The 24,014-nt window shown below is 35.5% G+C and overlaps 2 protein-coding genes across 9 annotated transcripts in view; one reads left to right on the forward strand and one right to left on the reverse strand.

Moving 5' to 3' along the window:
• CAPS2 (calcyphosine 2) overlaps positions 1-24,014 on the reverse strand; it is a 106,899-nt gene that overhangs the window by 64,849 nt on the left and 18,036 nt on the right. The gene's annotated exons all lie outside the window — the stretch shown is intronic.
• The window catches only part of GLIPR1L1 (GLIPR1 like 1), a 32,224-nt gene continuing 9,938 nt past the window's right edge, over positions 1,729-24,014 (forward strand). Inside the window, exons 1-4 of one of the 2 annotated variants that reach the window (XM_045463200.1) lie at positions 1,729-2,030; positions 9,698-9,943; positions 13,411-13,511; positions 22,705-22,793. In XM_045463200.1, coding sequence (XP_045319156.1) covers positions 1,755-2,030; positions 9,698-9,943; positions 13,411-13,511; positions 22,705-22,793 — 712 coding nt within the window. In that variant the 5' untranslated portion in view covers positions 1,729-1,754. The remainder of the gene's footprint in view (positions 2,031-9,697; positions 9,944-13,410; positions 13,512-22,704; positions 22,794-24,014) is intronic. The other variant, XM_045463201.1, reaches the window with a different exon arrangement.

A 24,014-nucleotide genomic window follows, 5' to 3' on the forward strand; every position in this document is an offset into this window, starting at 1 on the left:
ACCCAAACCTCCAAAGTTTGGGGCCTGAGCCGTCAGAAGGATAAAACCATCATTAACTGTGATAGGGAAGATTGTGGAAGGACCCGTTTTAGGGTGTGGGATATAAGAAGTTCAGTTTGGACTGTGTAAGTAATGCTAGCCACATATATTGCAATTCTCCATCAGCAGAGACAGATGAGAAATATTGTCTCTCCTGCTAGGTAGAATTTCCATTAGGATCCTTGTATTTTTCCCCATTTTATAATTTAATTTTCTGCTTTTTTTAAGATTTTATTTTTAAGTAATCTCTACACCCAATATGCGGCTTGAACTCACGACCCTGAGATCCATTGACTGAGCCAGCCAGGCACCCCCTAATGTTTAACTTTTTACTTAAAAAAAAAAAAGTTTATTTTTCAGAGAAAGAGAGAGAGAGAGTGCAAGCAGGGGAGGCATAGAGAGAAGGGGACAGAGGATTCAAAGCAACTCCATGCTGACAGCAGTGAGCCCAATGTGGCATATGAACCCACGAACCGCAAGACCATGACCCAAGCTGAAGTCACTCTACCGACTGAGCCACCCAGGCACCCCTACTTTTTACTTATTAAAAATGGTTACTGGGCACTTGGGTGGCTCAGTCAGTTAAGCATCCGACTTCGGCTCAGGTCATGAACTCACGGCTCCTGAGTTTGAGCCCCAAGTGGGACCCTTTGCTGACAGCTCAGAGCCTACATCCTGCTTTGGATTCTGTGTCTCTGTCTCTCTCTCTGCTCTTCCCTGCTCATGCTCTGTCTCTCTCAAATAAACATTTAAAAAAAAAACTTTTTTTAATGGTAACTAGTTGCATCAAAGATTTTTTTAGTGGCAAGATTTATTGACTAGAATAGTCAGTAGATATAAATATGTATTTACTTGAATTAAATGGCACTGTAAACAACCTCAAATCATCAAATAAAGATATTTATTTGAACACAGAAATACTGGAAAATGTCACCAAAAAATGCTGGTTTATTATTGAATAACAACTGATACAATGGATTTAAAATAGTAAGCCAAATGAAGTTGATTTACATTGCAATATAGGTAAAATAAGCCACCAAATGTATTCTGTCTTAGTCGTTAACATGCCAACTAAAGTGGTCCTTTATCTGAAGTTTACTAGTAACCAAACCATAGGTCTGTTTCAAACTCAAATATCAAGAATGTAAGATTTTGTCAAGAGGAACTACTTAGCCACACCTCTCTATCTTTATCTTTCTAGGTGGTCAGTCTCCAAATGAGAAAACAAAGGCAAATTATTGAATTATTAAATGTTTGACCAAGTAATAATTTAGGATCATACTATGTGGAGTACACAAAATACCCATTCTTGACTTATTACCAGTTTCTGGAGATATGGGCAGTATGACACTGCAGTTAATTTAAAACAGTAAAAGAAAGCTACATATGAAAACCGAGGCTATGTAACTAATATATAGGGTTTTGTGCCGGCCTGGTCCACTGTCAGCATCTAATACGGTTGTCTTTTTACATAACACCGTGTCGCCAACATTTTGCGATCTGGATTGCAGTTCAGGCGCTCTCCCCAGTGATTCTGGATTGGGTCCTCAGACAGCGTCCTGGATGATTAAGACAGGGCCCCCCAAGGCTTTCTCCTGTAGCGCAGTGCTTTGAAGCGTGCTACCTGCTGCCTGTCCTGCCTCGGGTTCTGGCGCAGCCTCTGGGGGGCCAACCAGCTGAGCATCCCCGCGCTGAGCTCGAGCTTGTGCAGGAGGATGGAGCCAGCCCGGAGAGTGGTCCCCACGGGGCCACGGAGGACTGGCTGGCCGAGCCGTTACTGGTCCACGCAGTCAGAGCGTCTTGTGCATTCCGCTATGGTTCTGAGGAAGAAACTGAGTTGCTTATGGACGCTAGGTCTCTGTCTGGTAGCCAGTAAATCGTCTGCCAAAGTTCCCTCCATCACAGACACGAATTTTAAAGACAGCAGCGTCAAGGCGCACAACGACATGCGCGGCAAAGTCTGGCCCCCCGCGGCCGACATGAAACACATGGTGAGAAAGAACCCCGGGCTGGGATCTTATTTCTCTGGTTCATCCTAAGGTAACTGGCGGATAAATATGATGCAGCCATTTGTATGAATTCAGTCTGGACTTTCAGCGTGCACTTAAGAATCACACCTTGGCCGGCCTATCATCCTTCAGGGGGGTGATAGGTGTGGACGAGAAGGGAAAACTTAAACCTGTATCTTGCCCAGGCTTAGCTCCCTTTAGTGGGGTGGGGGGGGGGGGCGGCGGAAGGATTGGGGGGTAGGGAGGATAGGGGAATGGAGGAATGGAGGGCGGGGGTGGAGGATGAAGGGTGGGGAGTCAGGAAGGATGGTGTTTGGGAGTTGTTTGGTCTTCATCGCTAAGGCTTCATAGACGTACTTCTGCAACTTCGCACAGGTTTCCCCACCCCGTCCCCTTATTTTGGCTAGCACTCCCCAAACTGCATAACTGGGATACTACGGATAAAAGAAAGAACACAGGGATGGAGATTCTCTTGATCTCTTATTACGAACTCAAGAATGAAACAGCACTACATGTGTAGTATTCATCTTTAAGAAGTGTTCTACAAGGATGTGAATAATGAAATCAGCATTTGAGCAATATCAGATTGTCATTTCCATGAAAAATAGAATGTGAAGTTTAATTCCAAAAACATTGAACTGATGGTGTCTTTTGTAGACCTTCATCATATAGACATTAAGGCAAAAAGAGTACTCTGTTGAAGAATGAGCATCAAGAACATTGGACTATTAAAATAATTCACAGAATTTACAGTTTTTAAACGAATGTCTGACTATAAATTTTCTTGCATGTAGATGTCATTATGAAACTATGAATATAAATGTTGACAGCATAGTTTTGCTTATATACTATGCAGGTATAGCTACGTTGTAAAACATATCTATTCCAGCTTTGTTCCTTTCTATCCAACAGAAAATAAAATGGAAATAGGGGCACCTGGGTGGCTCAGTCGATTAAGTGGCCAACTTCTCTGGTCATGATCTCGCGGTCTGTGGGTAGAAGCCCCACATTGGGCTCTGTGCTGACAGCTCAGAGTCTTGAGCCTGCTGTGGATTCTATGTCTCCCTCTCTCTCTGCCCCTCCCCTGCTCATGCCTCTCTCTCTCTCTCTCTCTCTCTCTCTCTCTCTCTCAAAAGTAAATAAACATTAAAAAAAATTGTTTTAATAGGTACATAAAATGGAAGTATTATAAGATCACATTCAGCAAATAGCACAATTTAAAACTGCACTATTCTGCTACATGGGAAAGAATTTTTTGAGGGGGAAGAGGTTTCAAATAGGTTTGGGAAACACTGGACTGGATTAAACAACAATAAACTGATCTCTTTAATACAGAACTATTAAAATATTTTAATATGTAATATGTACTTTAATCTCTAATAAGTTAGGGTGGTCAATGACGTGGATTTGCTATACAGTATTTCCTCCACACTTATTTGAATATATTTTTTTAAGGACTATCTTATGTCATTAAGATGGTATTTATATATATGTGTATATGTTTACATATATGTGCATTCTGTATAAACACACACATATATATGCTTTGGTTTCCAAAGGAAATAATAAAAAGATATACATAAAATTAGTTTAAATTTAAATAGCTAGCTGAAGGCAAGAGGGAAGAAAGGAATAGGGTGGAGAAGACCTGAATGGAAACCAGCCTTCTTTGCATTTACCTTGTTTTATGTTTGAGTTTGGCCTGTATTTTCTTGCATCTCTCTATGCAGATAATTTCTTATCAGGTACCAGATATTGCTAATTTTACCTTGTTGGGTGATGGTTATTTTTGTATTTCTTTTTTTTTTTTTTTAATTTTTTTTTTCAACGTTTTATTTATTTTTGGGACAGAGAGAGAGACAGAGCATGAACGGGGGAGGGGCAGAGAGAGAGGGAGACACAGAATCGGTAACAGGCTCCAGGCTCTGAGCGTCAGCCCAGAGCCTGACGCGGGGCTCGAACTCACGGACCGCGAGATCATGACCTGGCCGAAGTCGGACGCTTAACCGACTGCGCCACCCAGGCGCCCCTATTTTTGTATTTCTATAAATATTCTGGATTTTTTTCCTGGCATGCATTCATGTTACTTGGCATTTTGATCCATTTTAGACTCGTTTTTAAGATTTGTTGGGCTGCACAAAAGCCGTAGTTTAGACTAGGATAAATATCCCCCACAATTAAGCCAAGATCCTTCTGAGTACTCTACATAATTCCCAAGATTATGAGGTTTTTCCAGCCTGGCTAGTGAAAAAAGGCACTATTCCCAGGACTGGGTGAGCATTAGGTCATATTTCCCTTATCTTTTTGAGTGATTCATTCCCTGGTCTTGGGTAAGTTCCTCATATGCATGTGCTAATCACTACTCTGCCAAATATCCAAGCAGGACCCTTTGAACATCTTTGGAGTTCTCTCTCTATGCAAGTCTCTCTTACCTGGTACTCCTTGATAGCCTGAAAATTCTCTCAAGGCAGTAGGCTGAAGTTTAGCTTATTGGTCTCCCTGTCAGGGAGCACTGGTCTTTCTTTGCTTGATGTTATGTGTGCCGACACCTGTTGTTTCATATATTTTATTTTTATTGTTTCAAGTGGGAAAGTAAATCTAGTCCTGTTATTCCATCTTGGGCAGAAGCAGAAGTGCTAACTATTGGCTGGGACTTTAATAGGAGTTTCTCCAGTCTTCCACTGCTGAATCATCAAGGAAAACTAAGCACCTCATTTCTCATATCAATTTCTATATTTATCAGGAAATGATAGACTATTATATTGTATTAACAAATGAAACCTGAAAGCTCACAGGCTTTTTTTTTCCCCATTTTTTTATTGACATGACACTGTACTTAAGTATACAACATGATTCAATATATGTATATTGTGAAATGATTACCACAAATTGAGTTAATGTCCATCACCTCACATAGTTACAATTTCTTTTTCTTGTAATGAGAATGTTTAGGATCTACTAGCTTAGCCACTTCAAATATACAATGCAGTATGGTTGCATATAGTCACATCATCATGCTTTACTGTACATCCCCCAGAACTTATTTACCTTAAAATTGGAAGTTTTCACCTTTTGACCTCCTTCACCAATTTCACCCCCCCCCCCACCATATCCATAAAACACCAATCTATTCTCTGTATGTATGAGTTTGTTTTTTTAGATTCCACATGTAAGTAAGATCATACGGTATTTGTTTTTTCATTATCTGGCTCGTTTCACTTAGCATAATTCTTTAAACAATATAGGTTTAGTATCTCACTCACACAAAGTCCAATACTGGTTGGACCACTCTCCACATCACTTCTTCGTGCAGTGCCATGGGCTGATTTTATTTTGGTTCCATCATGCCAACATATGTTTTTCAGAGTCACCATTGAGAAAGCTAGGGGGCTGTACATGTATTTTTATAATCAGACCTGGAGGTGATATATGTCATTCTCACTCAGGTCCCTCTGGCCAGAATTAGTCTGATGACCCTAGCATGCTTGCATTAACTATCACTAGCACAGACTGCTTTTATGGTCATCAGATATTTACTTATTCCTTCCATCCCATAAACAGAATAAGTTCAAGGCCTCCTCCAAAGGATAAGCCCAATATCCTGTTTAGTTACTGAATCAGAATCTAATATCTCTGAGTAGAATGCAACAACCCAACAAAGTCAGTTGTGAACACTCTTGGCCTAGTGCCTCTATCTGTCCTCCACACAAACAATATTCAAAGGCAACACAAGACAAGATAACCGTAACAAACACTTCTACTGAGAAAGTGGAAGATAGGAACCACACAGCAATCGTTGGTTCAGAATGATTATGAAATCTTTAGATAGTAGACAGTATTCATACCTAATATACTGGAGGTCAGAAAAGTTTTTTTGATTAAGGAAGTAGGAGTTCCCTTGTCCATTGTTTTCTGTGGTATCTATCTTCTCCCTCTAAAATGTTCTTCCTTATTCATCATCCTCCTTGGCCAAAATGAATTGGGCATTGGGAAATATACCATCTTTGAGCCATAATCGTTATGCTCAGAATTCGTGATCCCCAAAGACCACCAGGGAGCCGAGTCTGATGCAAAAGCAAAAGAGCTTTTATTCGAGCTAGCTCGAGCTCAATCTCCTACCTGCACGGACACAGCGACACAGCGGTGAGATACCGGGGAGAGAGAGCGAGTTTCAAAAGGACAAAGGTTTTATTGGGGCCTAAGGGCAGTTGGTGAGGTAATGGCTGTGGCCTTAGTCGATTGGCTGGGGAAGGGTCGTGGCCTTGGCCGATTGGCTGGGGAAGGGTCGGAGTCCTGTTACTCCAGGGGAGGAGACATGGTCGGCCGGCATAGGTCCGCCCCTTCAATAACCTTCTCAGATTGCTTTCTGCTCATGGAAGTTTAAGATCCAAGGTATTCATAGGCTTTTTTCGTAACAAGTGTACAATATCTTTGGGAATACATCTGTCTCAAAAAATCTGAAGGTCTTTCAGCTATATGCCCCCAATCAATTCCAAATACCAATACCCACCCTTAAAGTACCAGTTGGAGAAATTTTCAAGTCTTTCTTTGTTTTCTCATTTTGGTGCTTTTCTTGTTCACCTTAATGCCAGTTATCTTGAAATATGACTTTTGGGGAAATGGGTACATCCTCATCTGTTCATTTGCTAAGGACCTTTTAATCACTTAAGAAGATATCCTTGGAGTCACATTCTTCATCTCCTCTTTGCCCTAATCACACGAAAGTTATATGACATTAGTCTCTCAAAGTCTTCTTAAGATCTCATATCTTATTATATGCTATATAGAAGCAGTTCTTTTCCATGCCTCAAAAGTCCCACATTTCTTGACTCTAGCTTTCATTTCTTTCTCCAAGTTGGCCAGTTTTTTACTCTTAAAATATTGTGTTCAACCCATACCACAACCAACAACCACTATTTTGTTTTCCAATCTCTGCTTAGAGCTTCAAGTTCAGTGGACTCATGATTCTGAGTTATAGATCACATTTTTTCGGATGTTTTGGCCCTGAACCACATGGATTGCTGTTATTCCTGCCTCTGACATAAGTTTCCTCACTGCTTGCCAGCTAACTGTTAAATTCCCCACACGGTTCAGGCAAGCTTACCACCAACATTTGTGGGCTAAAGGAAGAATAAAAATGGAAACCTACATACAATCTCATTGTTTGCTCAGTAATTCAATCTTTATTTAGTAAAGAATGTATGGTTTCAGGGATTTCACCTACCTTGCTCAGATTTGGATTTAATCAGATTAATTTTGCTCATTTTCATTTATATAATCAGTAACTAAATTTTTACTTCTTCTGAAATAATCAAAACTATTAAAACTAAAAGGCAAAGTTTAATGGGTGAATAACGGTTTTAAGTATTGAAATTTTTTTTGGAAAATTTAAGTCTTGTATATTTGTATAAATATAAAATTCACCATTCTGGTGATCATGTCCATCTAGTGGCCAATGTAAAGAACTGATGTCATGCTTCACTTAGGTAACATACAGATCTACATTTACCCCTACTTAACAGTGATGGAAATTGTTACCATTGAAAAATGTCTTCCTTACCCCAAAAATGGGAATATGAAGAGAGAAGGAAGGAAATAGATCTTCAGTAGTTCTGCTAAACAATATTATATTATGTAAGAATCCACTGCTTTCATGTTGCTTTAAAAGATTTGACAAGTTGATCTTCTCTCTTACCTAAGAGTTAACATAGTTAAAATCTTCCCTGTACTCTGAAGCAGTGTCTGTCTCTTACATCATCAGCAACAATATTCACAAACTATTTTACCATTCACATATAAATGCCTTTTGTTTTAAAAACATGTCGGTGTTGTGGGTCACACTGAACATGTGGTAAGGTTAGAATGAGAAGAATCTTTCATTTTATAATACCCTGTGTGTGTGTGTGTGTGTGTGTGTGTGTGTGTGTGTGTGTGTAATATGTGATGTCCTATAAAATCTGGGCCCACAGCAGGAATCCTTCCTACTTAGGTCTCAGGGTGGTTTAAGTTTAGATTTTTATTATGGCTTCACTCTACTTTGAGTAGTAAGTTTTATGAAGCTAGTCTAGGCTGTCCTATAAAATAGACCCTGAAATTTTAGTGGCTTAACAATTTAATTCCTTAGTGGTACGAGTTGGAGAGAAGGTGAATTGGATTCAACCTCTCTTGCTGAGACAAGACCCTGGGTCCCTTGCTGGGACCCTTACCCTGGTTAGCTCATTGACCTGCAATATTACCAGAGATCCCAAAGTCATTCATTGGATAATTGCTTTACCAATGTGAAGAATAACTATCTATTGATTCTCTTGCTATTATAAAGTAAGAGGTTATTTTTTTCTCATTTCTTCCCTTTTTTTTGTTGAAATAATATGGCATTTATATTCAGACCACTGTTCTTATTAATTGCAGATCTTATTAATTGCATTTCTTATTAATTGCAGATCTTTATCCTAGAGGCAACTAGTAATAACACAGATAAAATTTAAGATAAGTGTTTGTGAGGTTGTAAAGAAACTGGAAACACTGTACATGGTTAGTGGGCATATAAAATTGTGCCGCAGTTCTGGAAAACAGTATGAAGATTGCTTAATAAATTATAGTAGAGCTACCCTAAGATCCGGAAATCCCACTTCTGGGTGTATATCCAAAAAATTGAAATCAAGATCTTGAAGAGGTATCTGCACTTCCATGATCACTGTAGTACTATTCACAATAGCCAAGATATAGAAACAACCCAAGGGTCCATAATAGATGAATGGAAAAGGAAAATGTGCTATATACATGCAATGGGATATTATTCAGCCATAAAAAAGGAAAGTCCTGGGGTGCTTGGGTGGCTTAGTTAAGCGTCTGACTCTTGATTTGAGACTCAAGTCATGATCTCATCGTTCGTGGGTTTGAGCCCCATGTTGGGCTCTGTGCTGACAATGCTGGGGTTGGGGGTGAGGTGGCTGAGGTATTGGGGAATTGTTATTCAAAGGGTATAAAGTTTCAGTTATGTTAGTTGAATAAGTTCTAGAAATCTGCCATATAGCATAGTGTCTATAGTTAGCAATATAGTATGGGGCACTTCAAAATCTGTGAAGAAGGTAACTCTCATGTTAAATATTCTTACCACAAAAACAAACAAACAACATCAAAAGGACACAAGGAAACTCTGGGAGGTGTTGGTTATGTCTTTTACCCAGATTATGGTGATGCTATCATAGGTGTCTGCATATGTCCAAACTCATCAAACTGTACACATAAAATATGTAAAGTTCTTTCATACCAATTATACCTCAATAAATCTGATTTTATAAAGTATTATTTTTGTTATGGGCATCATTTCTTATAATCCTTTCAGGAATTTTGAACATTGACTGTTATACTATTTGTATTACTCAGTATCATTCTTTTTTATATCATCCACATATAGCATAAATTCTTCAGTAGCACACTGCAACATTTTCCCAAAGATAAACTGTCATAGAATGGGTACTAAATGTTTCTGAAGCAGAACTAAAAATAATGACTAACTACAAACATAATACAAAAAAAATCTATTTTTTATTAAAATAAATTTTTAAAAAGTTGAATTGATTACAATCATTAGAATAACTTTAATCCAAGCAAACATGCACAATTGAATTTAAATTCTTATCTTTCAGACTTGGGATGATGGTTTAGCGCAGGTTGCTAAAGCATGGGCAAACAAGTGCAAGTTCAAACACAACTCCTGTTTATCAAAATCCTATGGATGTCTTCAGACTTTTCAATATGTTGGAGAAAATATCTGGCTAGGTGGATTCAGCATATTTTCACCAAGATTTGCTGTTATTGCTTGGTTTAATGAAACTGCATTTTATGATTATAATGCCCTATCATGTTCCAAAGTTTGTGGCCATTACACACAGGTAAATATTTGATATTTTATTGATTAGTTCTTCTTTATGCACATTTCGGTCAAAAGACAACTTTTTGAGCATTTTCTTTTAAGTGTCTTTTGAGTATCTAAAAAATACACCTTTATTTGAAAGCTATTTATACTGGGAATAGAATTCTATGTACTGATTTTTTTGTGTATTTGTTTGTTTTGTTTTTCTGAGTTTAAAAATCTTAAAAAGTGAGACTGTCATCTCACTTGCATTGTTTCCAACTAGAAATCTACTATAATCTTTTATTTATTCCTTCGTACTTAATGTGTCTTTTTGCTCTGACTGCCTTTAAAACCGTTTCCCATTATTACAGGTCTCCAGCAGTTTCATAATAATGCACTGCAGTTTTCTTCATGCTTTTTGTGCTGCCGTTTACTAAGCTGCTGGGAACTGTAGGTCTATGGTTTAAATCAAATTTTGAAAAATGTTTGCCATTATTTCTTCAAATATTTACCATTCTCACTTGTTCCTCCCTTCAGAGTTGTTACCCATGTAGAAGATCACTTGAAGTTTTTCCATAGTTGACTGATGTTTTCTTCTCTCTTGATTATTTCCCCTCTATGATTAATTTCAGAGAGTCCTATTGCTATACCTTAAGTTCACTATTTTTTCCTCCTTTAATATCATCAATGACTGTATCTAGTATGTTTAATCTTTCATCTAGCTTTTTAATCACATGGGATACAGTTATAGTCACTATTTTAATGTTTTCCCTCCTAATTTACCATCCATGTTAGTTCTGTGTTAGTTTAAACGGATTGATTTTTCCTCTTCGTTATGAGTCAAATTTTCCTGCTTCTTACCCCACTGGAGAAATTTGATTATATTTTCAACTTTGTAAATTTTGCCTTTTTGGATGCTGCATTTATTTATATAACTATAAATATTCTTGAACTGTCTTCTGGGATAGTTACATCATCTGAAAATTGGTTCCTGTAAGGCAAGACTCTTACACAGATTCTACCCAATGCCCCAGAAATTGATATTTTCCAGTGTGGCTAGTAGAAATAGGCTCCCTTCCTAACCCTGTTTAAGTCTTAGCATTCTTTCCTCTAGTTTTTATAGGTAGTTCTTTCCTGGACGTAGGGTAGTTTCTTCACATGCATGCTGATTAATGCTCTGCTGAATTGATGGTGAGGACTCCTTGTAGATCGCTATAGTTGTGTCACTGTACGATTTTTACCACCCCGGTGCTATGTTCCTGCCTCCTTGGTCTCCCCACATTTTCAGCTCTGCCTCTGAATCAGCTGAATTCAGCTGTGTGAATCCATCAAGCTTCTCCTGGTTTCCCACACCTCAACCCCCCACCTCCCCAGCCATGACCTGGAAACTCACAGCAATAATCTGGAAAAATTGTACAGCCTGAATCTTTTCCTCTCAAACCACAGTGGGCATTGATGTTACTTGCCTGATGTTAGTACCTTGAAAACATTATTTCCTGTTATTTTTCCAAGTATTCTGGTTGTTTCAGTGGGAATTTTTGGTGAGAAGTAGAGGTCACTTTTAAGCTAAGCTAATCCTGAAAATGGCACTGAGCTCCTATGAAGCCTCATTTGAGTGACAGAAAGAGCTAACTGTCTTCTCCAAACTTACTCATCTGTATAAGATGTATACAATGACTCAAAGCAAGTCATTTTTATCAGAGAAGCACTGAACAAAGAGGTTAGCAGCTTCCATGCTCCCCCTCTATTCACCCTTTGCCCAATAACAGGACACTATAAGTCTGGACACTCTTCTCAGGATAGATGTTGTCTGCAAAGAATATAGTTTGGCTACTGCTGGGAAAATTGAAAGAATAGAATCCAAATGTCAGGTGTACTGATAACAAGCAGAATGCAATATCCCTAATATGGCATCAAGATCAAGTTACAACCTTTATATAATCCTTTGACTCTCTCTCTTTTGTTTCCAGAAAAAAGGAACCTTTTCCCAAATAACCCTCCTCCCCTAGCATTGCTGCATCAGAATTGGAAGTTCACTCCTCACTGGCTAATTTACACATACGCTTAGGTAATTAGGAATGGGTGCATTCTTCCTATTGGTTCAACAACTATATCTTGCTTATGTTCTAAACAAAATAAGCCAAAAATTTCTTGCATTTACCATTGCAGATATTCATACTGAAGTTACAACCAGTGTTTGCATTGTCACATCTAGTCCCTTTAATGAAAGCAATACATTTTAAACCTACACATAGTCAATATTTACTTTTACCATTCCCAAAGCCAAAACAGAATCACAACTTAGATACATTAAACAAACAGAATTTTATGGAGTTGTCATTTATTCGTGAACCAAATTTTTAGACATGGTTTCCTAAAATATATACATGCTTGCAGTTGTATAGCTTATTAGCTTTTTGAAACATTCAAAAGGAAAAGGATCTCTTTTGGATCTAGCTTAATTTCATTTTATTAAGTAGGAAACTAGAATTTATCTGTCAGAATTTATTTGTCAATCTCTAAAGCCACAGACATGGTTGGAAGCAAAACTCATTTCTTAATTCTCAGTTCACTGTCTTTTTTATTACCCTTTGCTTTTTCTCAAGCAACCAAAGAGGCATTAAAATATATTTTGCAAAACTGTTGATTCTGGCTACACCTATGCCATGGTAAATAGTGACTAACACATCAGTTTATAAAATGTGTTAATAAATTTTGTTAACCGAATTATAAAATAAATGAATTCAGAAAATTCATTTATGTTGTCAAAATCTATTTTAACTTTCCTTGGAGGATTTTGCTTTTCAAATGGAGGAAACCAGTATTCTCCCTTAATTCATTCAGGAAATAGAGAAAAATTCCCTTCTATCATTGTCACAAAGAAATAGTAATCTGCTTCACTTTTTTTCTCTCTCTCCCCATGTCTGGTTTTCCATAGGAGTCTTCTTCTTTTTGAATAACTTTGCTATTCTTTGCAACTAGACAAAAATAAAGATTCACCATATCTGTGTCAGGCATCTTTCTTCAGTAAACTCATTATGTCCTTAATCTCCATCCCTGTCTGTCTCTTGTGACTTAACAAAGGTAAGAATATGGTTAAGACCACAAAATTTGAAATGTGATCATAAATGAAGTAGAATATTTCTGATAAAAAGAAAGAAAATTTCATTGTTGCTTTCCCTTATATTATGATTTTAATATCATTTGTATGATATGCCCATGGAGAAAATTTAAATATATTTCATAAGTGATCTAAAAAATATAACTGTTTATGTTATATTCTCCTTTTGATTTATGAGAATTAACAGTGAGGAAAAACTAGTTAGCCCTCAGGAAAGCAGACTTAACAAAATAGTTGTTTAATGGTAAAAATTAAGGAAAAAAAGATAATAAATAGCGTGCACTCATTTTTGATAGCATGATAAAGACTAGACCTGTTCTCATAATGCATTGTATCCATAAAGTTGTTTTACATATTTTATTTTAAAATTCCTTTCCTTATAGGTAGTTTGGGCCAATTCATATAAAGTCGGTTGTGCAATTACAATGTGTCCTACACTTGGGAACCATGAAACTGCCATATATGTATGCAACTATGGACCTGCGTAAGTTATTTTGCTATTCAAAATATTTTAAATTAAAATACATGTTAATAATTGTTTCCAAAAAAGAACCTTATACTAAAGAGACAAGTATATTTTTGACAAGTGAAGTCTCATGCTCGCTCCGGCAGCACATATACTAAAATTGATAAGTGAAGTCTCTCTCTATAACACTACTCAAAAGAAATACATTAAAATAGAAGGTGGTGAGAGAATATTACCTTATGTAAAAAAATTATACCTGTCATGAAATAATTAAACTTGAGAGTGAACATTATGGAAATTTTAAAGTTTAAAAAAAAAAGATAACAAAATACATTGTCACAGTAATATCTAAATATTTGGAACACAAAATAGGGTGGCAGAGGCTTATCTAGTGTAACATACTGGGGATGAGTAAATGATTGAGAATGACAGTGAAAAACATATTTTTCTAGGAAAATAATATCATAATTTTTAATTGCCTTGCTGATAACTTTATATCTAAATGGAAATAGAACATTAGCCTAAGGGGAATCCCAAACAATGAAATTCTGGAACTCTTATCCCAATACATAGAAACATGAAAGAAGATAAAAATCAGTTAGTAGTTCAACTCTTTTAACAAACAAAATTTTAAAAACAAAATGTACAAAAAAATGAAAACGCAGGCAAAGAATAAATATATATAATTTGCAAAACCAATATGATATGTGCAAAAATTGCTATGGAGAGGTACAAAATGTGTACATCTCTTTCTGTATTTTCTATGGTTCTCTCTCAGTTAAAAATAAAAACAAGAATGACAAATACACACCCTTAAAACTTGGGGCAGAGTACAATTTTTATAAATACCAGAGAAATTGCAGAACCACTGAATGCTTATTTATTACCATTCAAAATAGAATACACAGAGAAAAAAGAATCCAAAAAAGATAAAAAGAGCATCAGTTATCTGTGAGATAAGTTAGGGAGAAATGGTTTCCTGAAAGACACAGGGACAGAAAAATATTTGAAGAAATATGGCCCAAAACTTTCCAAGCTTATGGAAAATTATAAACTCACTGACCCAGGAAGGCTAACAAATCCCAAATCTGCAGAAAGAAAACTACACCAACTCACCTTAAAATAAAAAATTTCAAAACCACTAATAAGAGAAAATTTTAAAAGCAACCAGACAACTAAGACATGTTACATACAGAGGAAAAGATAAGCATGATAGATTTTTTCAGTGGAAATAATGTCAGAGACAGAACAGCAATATCTTTAAATACTGGAAGAAAAAAAAAACTGTCCACTGAAAATTTTATATCTTTTGAAAATCTTTCAAAATTAACAAACCATTGGAAATGGTAACCACATGGGTAATATATAGGATGTTTTTCTTACTATTTAACTCTCTTTCAAAGATAATTATTTAATTAAAGATAACAGCAGTATATTGTGAGAGTTACAACTACACAAAATTAAAATATGTGAGAACTGTAGCACAAAGGTTAAAAGAGAAAAATGGAAGTATATTAAGGTTCTTCTACTGTACATTAAGTGCAATAATTTAACTTGACTCTGTTAAGTAGAAGATACATATTATAAACCCTAAAGTAACTACTTAAATAATAAAACAAACAGCTATAGCAAAGACACCAGCAAAGCATGTAAAATTAGATTTCAAAATATTCAATTAATACAAAGAAAGGCAGAAAAAGAGGAAAAGGGAACAACAAACAGATGAGACAACCAGAATAAATAAAATGATAGCCTCAACCTAACTTGAATCAATAATCACATCAAATGTAAATGGTATACCCAAAGTAAAAGGAGGAGATTGCAAGATTGGATAAGAACTCAAGAACCAATTATATTCTGCCTGCAGGAGCACATTTTATTTCTTTTAACATTTTACTTTTAAGTAATCTTTACACCCAATGTGGGGTTCTAACTCAGAACCCTGAGATCTAGAGTTACATGCTCCACTGACTGACACAGCCAGGCACCCCTATGAAAGCACACTTTAAATATAAAGACAGAAATAACAAGAAATCAACCACAAGAAAAAGTCTGTAAAGAACATAAATATACAGAGGTTAAATAATATCCTACTAAACAACAAATGAGTCAAACAAGAAATCAAAGGGGAAATACAAAAAATACATGGAGACAAATGAAAATGAAAACACAACAGTCCAAAACCTTTGGGATGCAGCAAAAGCTGCTCTAAGAGGGACATTTATAATAATACAAACCTACTGCAAGAAGCAAGAAAAATCTCAAATAAATAACCTAACCTTTACTTAAAGGAGCTCAAGAAGAAAAGAAACAGGGGCACATGGGTAGCTCAGTTGGTTAAGCATCTGATTCATAATTTCTGCTCAGGTCATGATCCCAGGGTTGTGTGATTAAGCCCCACATCAGGCTCTGTGCTGAGCTTGGAGCCTACTTGGGACTCTCTCCCTCTCTCTCTCTCTGCCCCTCCCCTACTCACACTCTCTTTCTCTCTCAAAATAAATAAATAAACATTTAAAAAAGAAAAATAAAAAAAACCCAAAACATCAGAAGGAAAGATATAATAAAGATTAGAGCAGAAGTACACAAAATAGAAACTAAAAAAAAGGAAAGAAAGAAAAAAAGAATGAAAGAAAGAAAGACACACAATAGAACAAATCTATGAAACTAGAATCTGGTTCTTTGAAAAGATAACCAAAATTGATAAACCTTTAGTTGGACTCATTGAAAAAAAAAAAAAGAGAGAGGCAGTACTCAAATAAAATCATAAATGAAAGAGAATAAATAACAAATGATACCATAGAAATATAAAAAATTCTAAGAGAATATTATGAAAAATTATATACCAACAAAATGGACAACCTAGAAGAAACGAATAAATTCCTAGAAACATATAACCTACAAAAACTGAATCAGGAAGAAATAGAAAATTTGATCAGATTGATTATCAGCAATGAAATTGAATCAGTAATCAAAAAGCTCCCCAAAAAACAAAAGTTCAGAACCAGATGACTTCACAGGTGAATTCTACAAAACATTTAAAGAAGTAATTCTTTGTCTTCTCAAACTATTCCAAAAAATAGAAAAAGGAAAATTTTTAAATTCATTCAATGAGGCTATTACCTTGATAGAAAAACCAGATAAAGACATCACAAAAAAAGAGTACTGTAGGACAATATCTCTGATGAACACAGATGCAAAAATTCTCAACAAAATATTAGCAAACCAAACCCAACAATACATTTAAAAATCATTCACCATGATCAAGTGAGATTTATTCCTGGGATGCAAAGGTGGTTCAATATTCACAAATCAATTAACATGATATATCACATCAATAAGAGAAAGGATGAAAAACATATGATCATTTCAATAGATGCAGAAAAAACATTTGACAAAGTACAACATCCATTCATAATAAAAAACCCTCAACAAAGTAGGTTTAGAGGGAACAGATGCCAACATAACAAAGGCCATATATGAAAAACCCACAGCTAATATCATACTCAATGGTAAAAAATGGAGAGTTTTCCCCCTAAGATCAGAAACAAGACAAGAATGTCCACTCTCACCACTTTTATTCAACATAGACACAGCAACCAGGAAGAAAAAGAAATAAAAGGCATCCAAATTGGTAAGGAAGAAGTAAAACTTTCATTATTTGCATATGTCATGATATTATATGTAGAAAACCCTAAACTCCACCAAAAAAACTACTAGAACTGATAAATGAATTCAGTAAGGTTGCAGGATACAAAATCAATGTAGAGAAATTCATTGCATTTCTATACCCTAATAATAAAGTAGCAGAAAGAGAAATTAAGAAAACAATCCAATTTACAGTTTCACCAAAAATAATGAAATATCTAGGAATAAATTTAACCAAGGAGGTGAAAGACTATAAAACATTGATGAAAGAAATCGAAGACAACAGAAATAAATGGAAAGATATTCCATGCTCATGAATTGGAAGAACAAGTATTGTTAAAAATGTCTATACTACCCAAAGCATCTATAGGTTTAATGCAATTCCTATCAAAATACCAATAGCATTTTTCACAAAAGTAGAACAAATAATGCTAAAGTTTGTACAGAACCATAGAAGATATCAAATAGTCAAAGCAATCTTGAAAAAGAATAAAAATGGAAGTATCACAATCCTAGATTTCAAGATCTACTACAAACCTATAATAATCAAAACAGCATGGTACGGACACAAAAACAGACACAAAGTTCAATAGAAGAGAATAGGGAGCCCCAAAAGAAACCCATGATTATACAGTCGATTAATCTTTGACAAAGAAGACAAGAATATGCAATGGGAAAAAGACAGTCCCTTCAACAAATGGTGCTGAGAAAGCTGGACAGTTACATAAAAAAAAAAAAAAAAAATTACACTGGACCACTTTCTTACACCATATACAAAAATAAACTTAAAATGGATTAAGGACCTAAATGTGAGACATGAAACCATTAAAATCCTATAAGAGAACATAGGCAGTAATTTTTCTGACATTGGTCATAGCAACATTTTTCTAGATATGTCTCCCAAGGCAAGGGAAACAAAAGTAAAAATAAACTATTGGAACTATATCAAAATAAAAAGCTTCAGCTCAGTTAAGGAAATAATCAACAAAACTAAAAGACAACTTACTGAATGGGAGAAAGATATTTGGAAATGACATATCTGATAAAGGATTAGTATCCAAAATGTATACAGAACTTATCTAAGTCAACACACACACAAAAACAAATAATCCAATTAAAAGTGGGTCAAACAGGGGCACCTGAGTGGCTCAGTAAGTTAAGCATCCAACTTCAGGTCAGGTCATAATCTCATAGTTTGTGAGTTCTAGAGTTCTAGCCCCATATCAGGCTCTCTGCTGTCAGCACAGAGCCCACTTCAGATCCTCTGTCCCCCTACCCTCTGCCCCTCCCCTGCTTGTGTGTGCATTTGCACGCACTCTCTTATTCTCAAAAATAAATAAACATTAACAAAAATAAAAATGGGTCAAAGACATGAATAGACATTTCTCCAAAGAAGACATACACATGTCCAACAGACATATGAAAAGATGCTCAACATCACTTCTCATCAGGGAAATGCAAATCAAAACCACAATGAGGTATCACCTCACACCTGTCAGAATGGCTAATATAACAAACTAATGAAACAACAAGTATTGGTGAGGATGTGAAGAAAAAGGAACCCTCATGCACTGTTGGTGAGAATGCAAACTGCTATAGCTACTGTGGAAAACAGAATTACCATATGATCCAGTAATTCCACTACTGGGTATTTACCCAAAGAACATGTAAACAGTAATTCAAAAATATATATGTACCCCTATGTTTATTGCAGCATTATTTACAATAGCGAAATTATGGAAGCAACCCAGCTGTCCATCAATTGATGAATGGATAAAGAAGTCATATGTATGTAATGGAATATTACTCATCCATAAAAAAGAATAAAATCTTGCCACTTGCAAGAACATGGATGGATTTAGACAGTATAATGCTAAGTGAAATAAGTCATCCAGAGAAAGAAAAATATCATATGATTTCACATATATGGAATCTAAGAAACAAAACAAAGAAAAAAAGGGACAAACCAAAAAAACAGATTCTTAACAACAGAGAACATACTAATGGTTACCAGAGGGCAAGTAGGTGGAGGAATGGGAATAGGAAGGAATTAAAAGAGTACACTTTTCATGATGAACACTGAGTAATGTATAGAATTGTTGAATCACTATATTATACAACTGAAATTAATATAACCCTGCATGTTGACTATACCTGGAATTTAAATAAATAAATAAATAAATATATACATACATACATAAATGCAATTAAAATAAATCAAAAAACAAACAAAAATAGATTAAAAGCACAAGAATGGAAAAAGGTTTACTATGCTAACATTAGTTAAAAGAAAGCAGCAGCATCTATACTAATAACAGATAATGTGGATTATAGAGCAAACAATAATACCAGAAATAAAGAAGGTCGTTTCAAAATGACAGTGGGGTTAATCAAGAAGCAATCTGAATGAAATGGAAAAGTTCCTCCAGGAACACAAACTGCAAAGGATAAATGAAATCAAGAAAAACCACAGAGCAGTAACTCTTATGAACATAGGTACAAAATTATAAACAAAATTTAGCATTTGAATCCAGCAATATAGTAAAAGCATAATACACCTTGTCCAAATAGAATTTATTCCAGGAATATAGGGGTGATGTAGCATTCTAAATACATCCATCACTGTAATTCACCATAGAAATCAACCTAAAAATAAAGATCACATGATCATCTCAACAGATTGAGAAAAAGCCAAACATTCATTCCTGATAAAAGCTCTCAGCAAGCTGGAAACAGAAGGGAACTTCCTAAACCTAATAAAGGGCATCTGTGAAAAACCTATATATAATATTATACCAATAGTAAAACACTTTTCCACAAAGTACCAAAGAGTAAATATGCTAGGCTTTGCATGCCATATACATTCTGTTACCTTCATCTTTGTTTTTATTTTGTTTTAAAAAGTCCATTAAGAATTAAAAAAAACAAAACAATTCTTTGCTTGCGGACTACACAAAAGCAGGCCAGATTTGGCCTATGTGTCATACTTTGCTGACTTCTGGTCTATAGATCTATATAAAAAAATCTAATGGAATCTATGAAAATTCTTCTAAAACTATTAAATAAATTTAGCAATTTTTCAGGATATAAGATCAATATACAAAAACTCAATTACATGTCCCTATACTAGCAGTGAACAATCATAAATTGAATTAAAATAACTACCATTTATAACTGCATCAAAAATATAAATTATCTAGGGATAAACCTGGCAGAAGATACAAAAGACCTATACACTGAAAACTACACAATATTCATGACAAGGGTATCTGGGTGGCTCAGTTGGTTAAGTGTCCTACTTGATTTCAGCTCAGGTCAAGATCTCACCATTCGTGGGATTGGCCCCCCCCACTGGGCTTTGCACTGAGAGCACAGAACCTGCTTGTAATTCTCTCTTCCCACTCCCCTGGTTGTGCAATGCGCATGTGCTCTCTCTCAAAATTAATAAATAAACATTTAAAAAAATATATTCATGACAGAAATTAACAAAGAAACAGTGGGAGAGATTATACCTTATTAATGGGTTAAAAGACTCAATATTGTTAAGATGTGATTTTCACTGAATTGACCTATAAATTCAGTACAATCCCAATAAAAATTCCAGATTTTTATTGTAGAAATTGGCAGACTGATCATAAAATTCTTATGGAAACGAAAAGGACTTAGAATAGCCAAATCAATGCTGAAAAAAAATTATAGAGCTAACACTATGTTTTCCAGAATTATTAAAGCTAGAATAATCACAACATTGTGATATTAATGTAAAATTAAATAGATCAGTGGAACAGAATGTAGAGTTCAGAAATAAACCCCATACATGGTTGTTCACATATGTTCAACTAATTTTCCAAAAATGCACAAAGACAATGCAAGGTAAAAAAGATTTTTAAACAAATGGTTCTGGAACAGTTTATCATCCATATATAAAAAACAAAAATAAACTTAGATCTACACAACACACAACCTATAATAATGAACTCAAAACGGATCATAGACCTAAATGTTCCAACCCAAAACTGTTGAAAGAAAACACAGATGAAGCCTTTGTGACCTTAAGATAGCCCCCAATTTTTTTAGCTATCACATCAAAACCATGATCCATAAAACAACAAATTGATAAGTTGGGTTTAATTAACATTTAAAATTAATGTTATTCAAAGACACTGGTAAGAAAATGAAAAAACATGCCTCAGGGAGAAAATGTTTGTAAAGCATCTATAAGAGAGGTCTTATATTGAGAATATGCGATGAACTCTCACAATTCAATATTAGGAAAACTTAAAACTTAATTTTTTTTAATGGACAAAAGATTAACAGGGAAGAAATGCAGATGACAAATAAGCACAAGAAAAAATTCTCAACATCATTAATCATTAGGGAAACACACATTAAAACTACAATGAATACCACTACACAATTAGAATGGCTAAGGACTGGCCAATCCAAATCCAGACAAGGAAGTAAAGCAATTAGAATTCTCAAGACTGCTGGTAAAAATATACAGTGTTAAACTACTTTGTAAAACCTGTGTGGTAGTTACATAAAAAGTTAAATATGCACCTAGCACACGATCTATTCATTTCACTTCTAGGTATTTATCCAAGGAAATGTAGGTCCACATAAAGACTTGTAGAAGAATGTTCAAAGTGTGCACAGTAACTTTATTTGTAATAGTCAAAATCTGTAATAACCCAAATGCCCATCAACAGATGAATAAATAAATTGCAGCATATTCTTTAATGGAATACTACTACTCATGTTATTAATGTTTTTCTTTGTGTACTCTAGGTGCGTAATACTTTTCAAAGTCTTCCACGGATACAGAGATGGGTGTGGGGTGGAGAAGAGGTTTCTTAAACGTAACAATTTACCTTACTGAAAAGCAGGCATAATAGTTGCAAATCTTTTTGGTACCTCATCAAACTGAACTACGTAAGAACCAGTGTATTGTATATAAAGCATGTTTCCACTTGCAATTTAAATTGTATTTATTCCATTTATAAAATCAAGAGATAGGGGCGCCTGGGTGGCGCAGTCGGTTAAACGTCCGACTTCAGCCAGGTCACGATCTCGCGGTCCGTGAGTTCGAGCCCCGCGTCAGGCTCTGGGCTGATGGCTCAGAGCCTGGAGCCTGTTTCCGATTCTGTGTCTCCCTCTCTCTCTGCCCCTCCCCCGTTCATACTCTGTCTCTCTCTGTCCCAAAAATAAATAAACGTTGAAAAAAAAAAAATTAAAAAAAAAAATAAAATAAAATCAAGAGATAATCACAGTGTTTACTACAAAAACTTTGTGGCTATCCCATGCATAATTATATTGGATTCACACCTAATTTGTATTCTATAGAATATTCAAGAATATAACTGTTGTGTGGATTAGGGACATCTGTAAAGAACAGTTCTAATGGTTTCATTTTACAAAATAAAGGAGCATAAACTTGGGACAAAAATTGTTATTTTTCCTTTTAAACATTCATGAGTGAGTGACCAAAACAACGTGCATAAATTCATGCACAAATTGAGAGAAATTAATAGCCCTTTGGCTAACCAATGATTCTCTTTTTTTACAGAGGAAATTTTCCAAATAGGCCCCCTTACACTAAAGGAGTATCCTGCTCTTTGTGTGCAAAAGAAGAAACCTGCGAAAACAAGCTCTGCCGTAAGCAAAAAGGAAAAAAAAATTCATTTTATTCTGAGAGCAAAGTTTCCATGAATTAATTGTATTTTAAAATTTGGATCCTCAAGTGTATATAGAATTATTGACAAGATTTGATTGCTGCTATATGATGATATAAATCATTCGTCATAAATTATGTTTAAATTTTTTTAATGTTTATTTTTGAGAGAGAGAGTGAGAGAGAGAGAGAGAGAGAGAGACAGAGCGTGAGTGGGGGAGGGTCAGAGAGAGAGGGAGACACAGAATCCAAAGCAGGCTCCAGGCTCTGAGCTGTCAGCACAGAGCCCGATGCGGGACTTGAAACCACTAGCTGTGAGATCATGACCTGAGCTGAAGTCAGAAGCTCAACCTAGTGAGCCGGCCAGGCGTCCCATGAACTAATTATCATATTTAAATTCAGATGATCCCTCCTTTCTTCACTGATTATTTTTCCTTTCAAGCTAAAGGACAGAAAGGAGTAAGATATAAGTATGATCCAGTTTGCTACTATACTCAAAATAACTATTCGTTGAGGTATATTTGTATTTGCTTCTAATCACCTCCTTTTATTAGTTATTGTTAAAATAGTGGCTCATTCAGAAGTAATGCATTAACCAATGCCCAAATGAATTGCGATTTAAAGCTACTATGTTTTTTTTTATTTTTTTTAATTATTTTTTTTTATTATATGAAATTTATTGTCAAATTGGTTTCCATACAACACCCAGTGCTCATCCCAAAATGTGCCCTCCTCAATACCCATCACCCACCCTCTCCTCCCTCCCACCCCCCATCAACCCTCAGTTTGTTCTCAGTTTTTAACAGTCTCTTATGCTTTGGCTCTCTCCCACTCTAACCTCTTTTTTTTTTTTTTTTTCTTTTTTCCTCCCCCTCCCCCATGTGTTCCTGTTAAGTTTCTCAGGATCCACATAAGAGTGAAACCATATGGTATCTGTCTTTCTCTGTATGGCTTATTTCACTTAGCATCACACTCTCCAGTTCCATCCACGTTGCTACAAAAGGCAATATTTCATTTTTTCTCATTGCCACATAGTATTCCATTGTGTATATAAACCACAATTTCTTTATCCATTCATCAGTTGATGGACATTTAGGCTCTTTCCATAATTTGGCTATTGTTGAGAGTGCTGCTATGAACATTGGGGCACAAGTGCCCTATGCATCAGTACTCCTGTATCCCTTGGATAAATTCCTAGCAGTGCT

Source organism: Leopardus geoffroyi, chromosome B4 (assembly GCF_018350155.1).
Source record: "Leopardus geoffroyi isolate Oge1 chromosome B4, O.geoffroyi_Oge1_pat1.0, whole genome shotgun sequence".
Lineage (NCBI taxonomy): Eukaryota > Metazoa > Chordata > Mammalia > Carnivora > Felidae > Leopardus > Leopardus geoffroyi.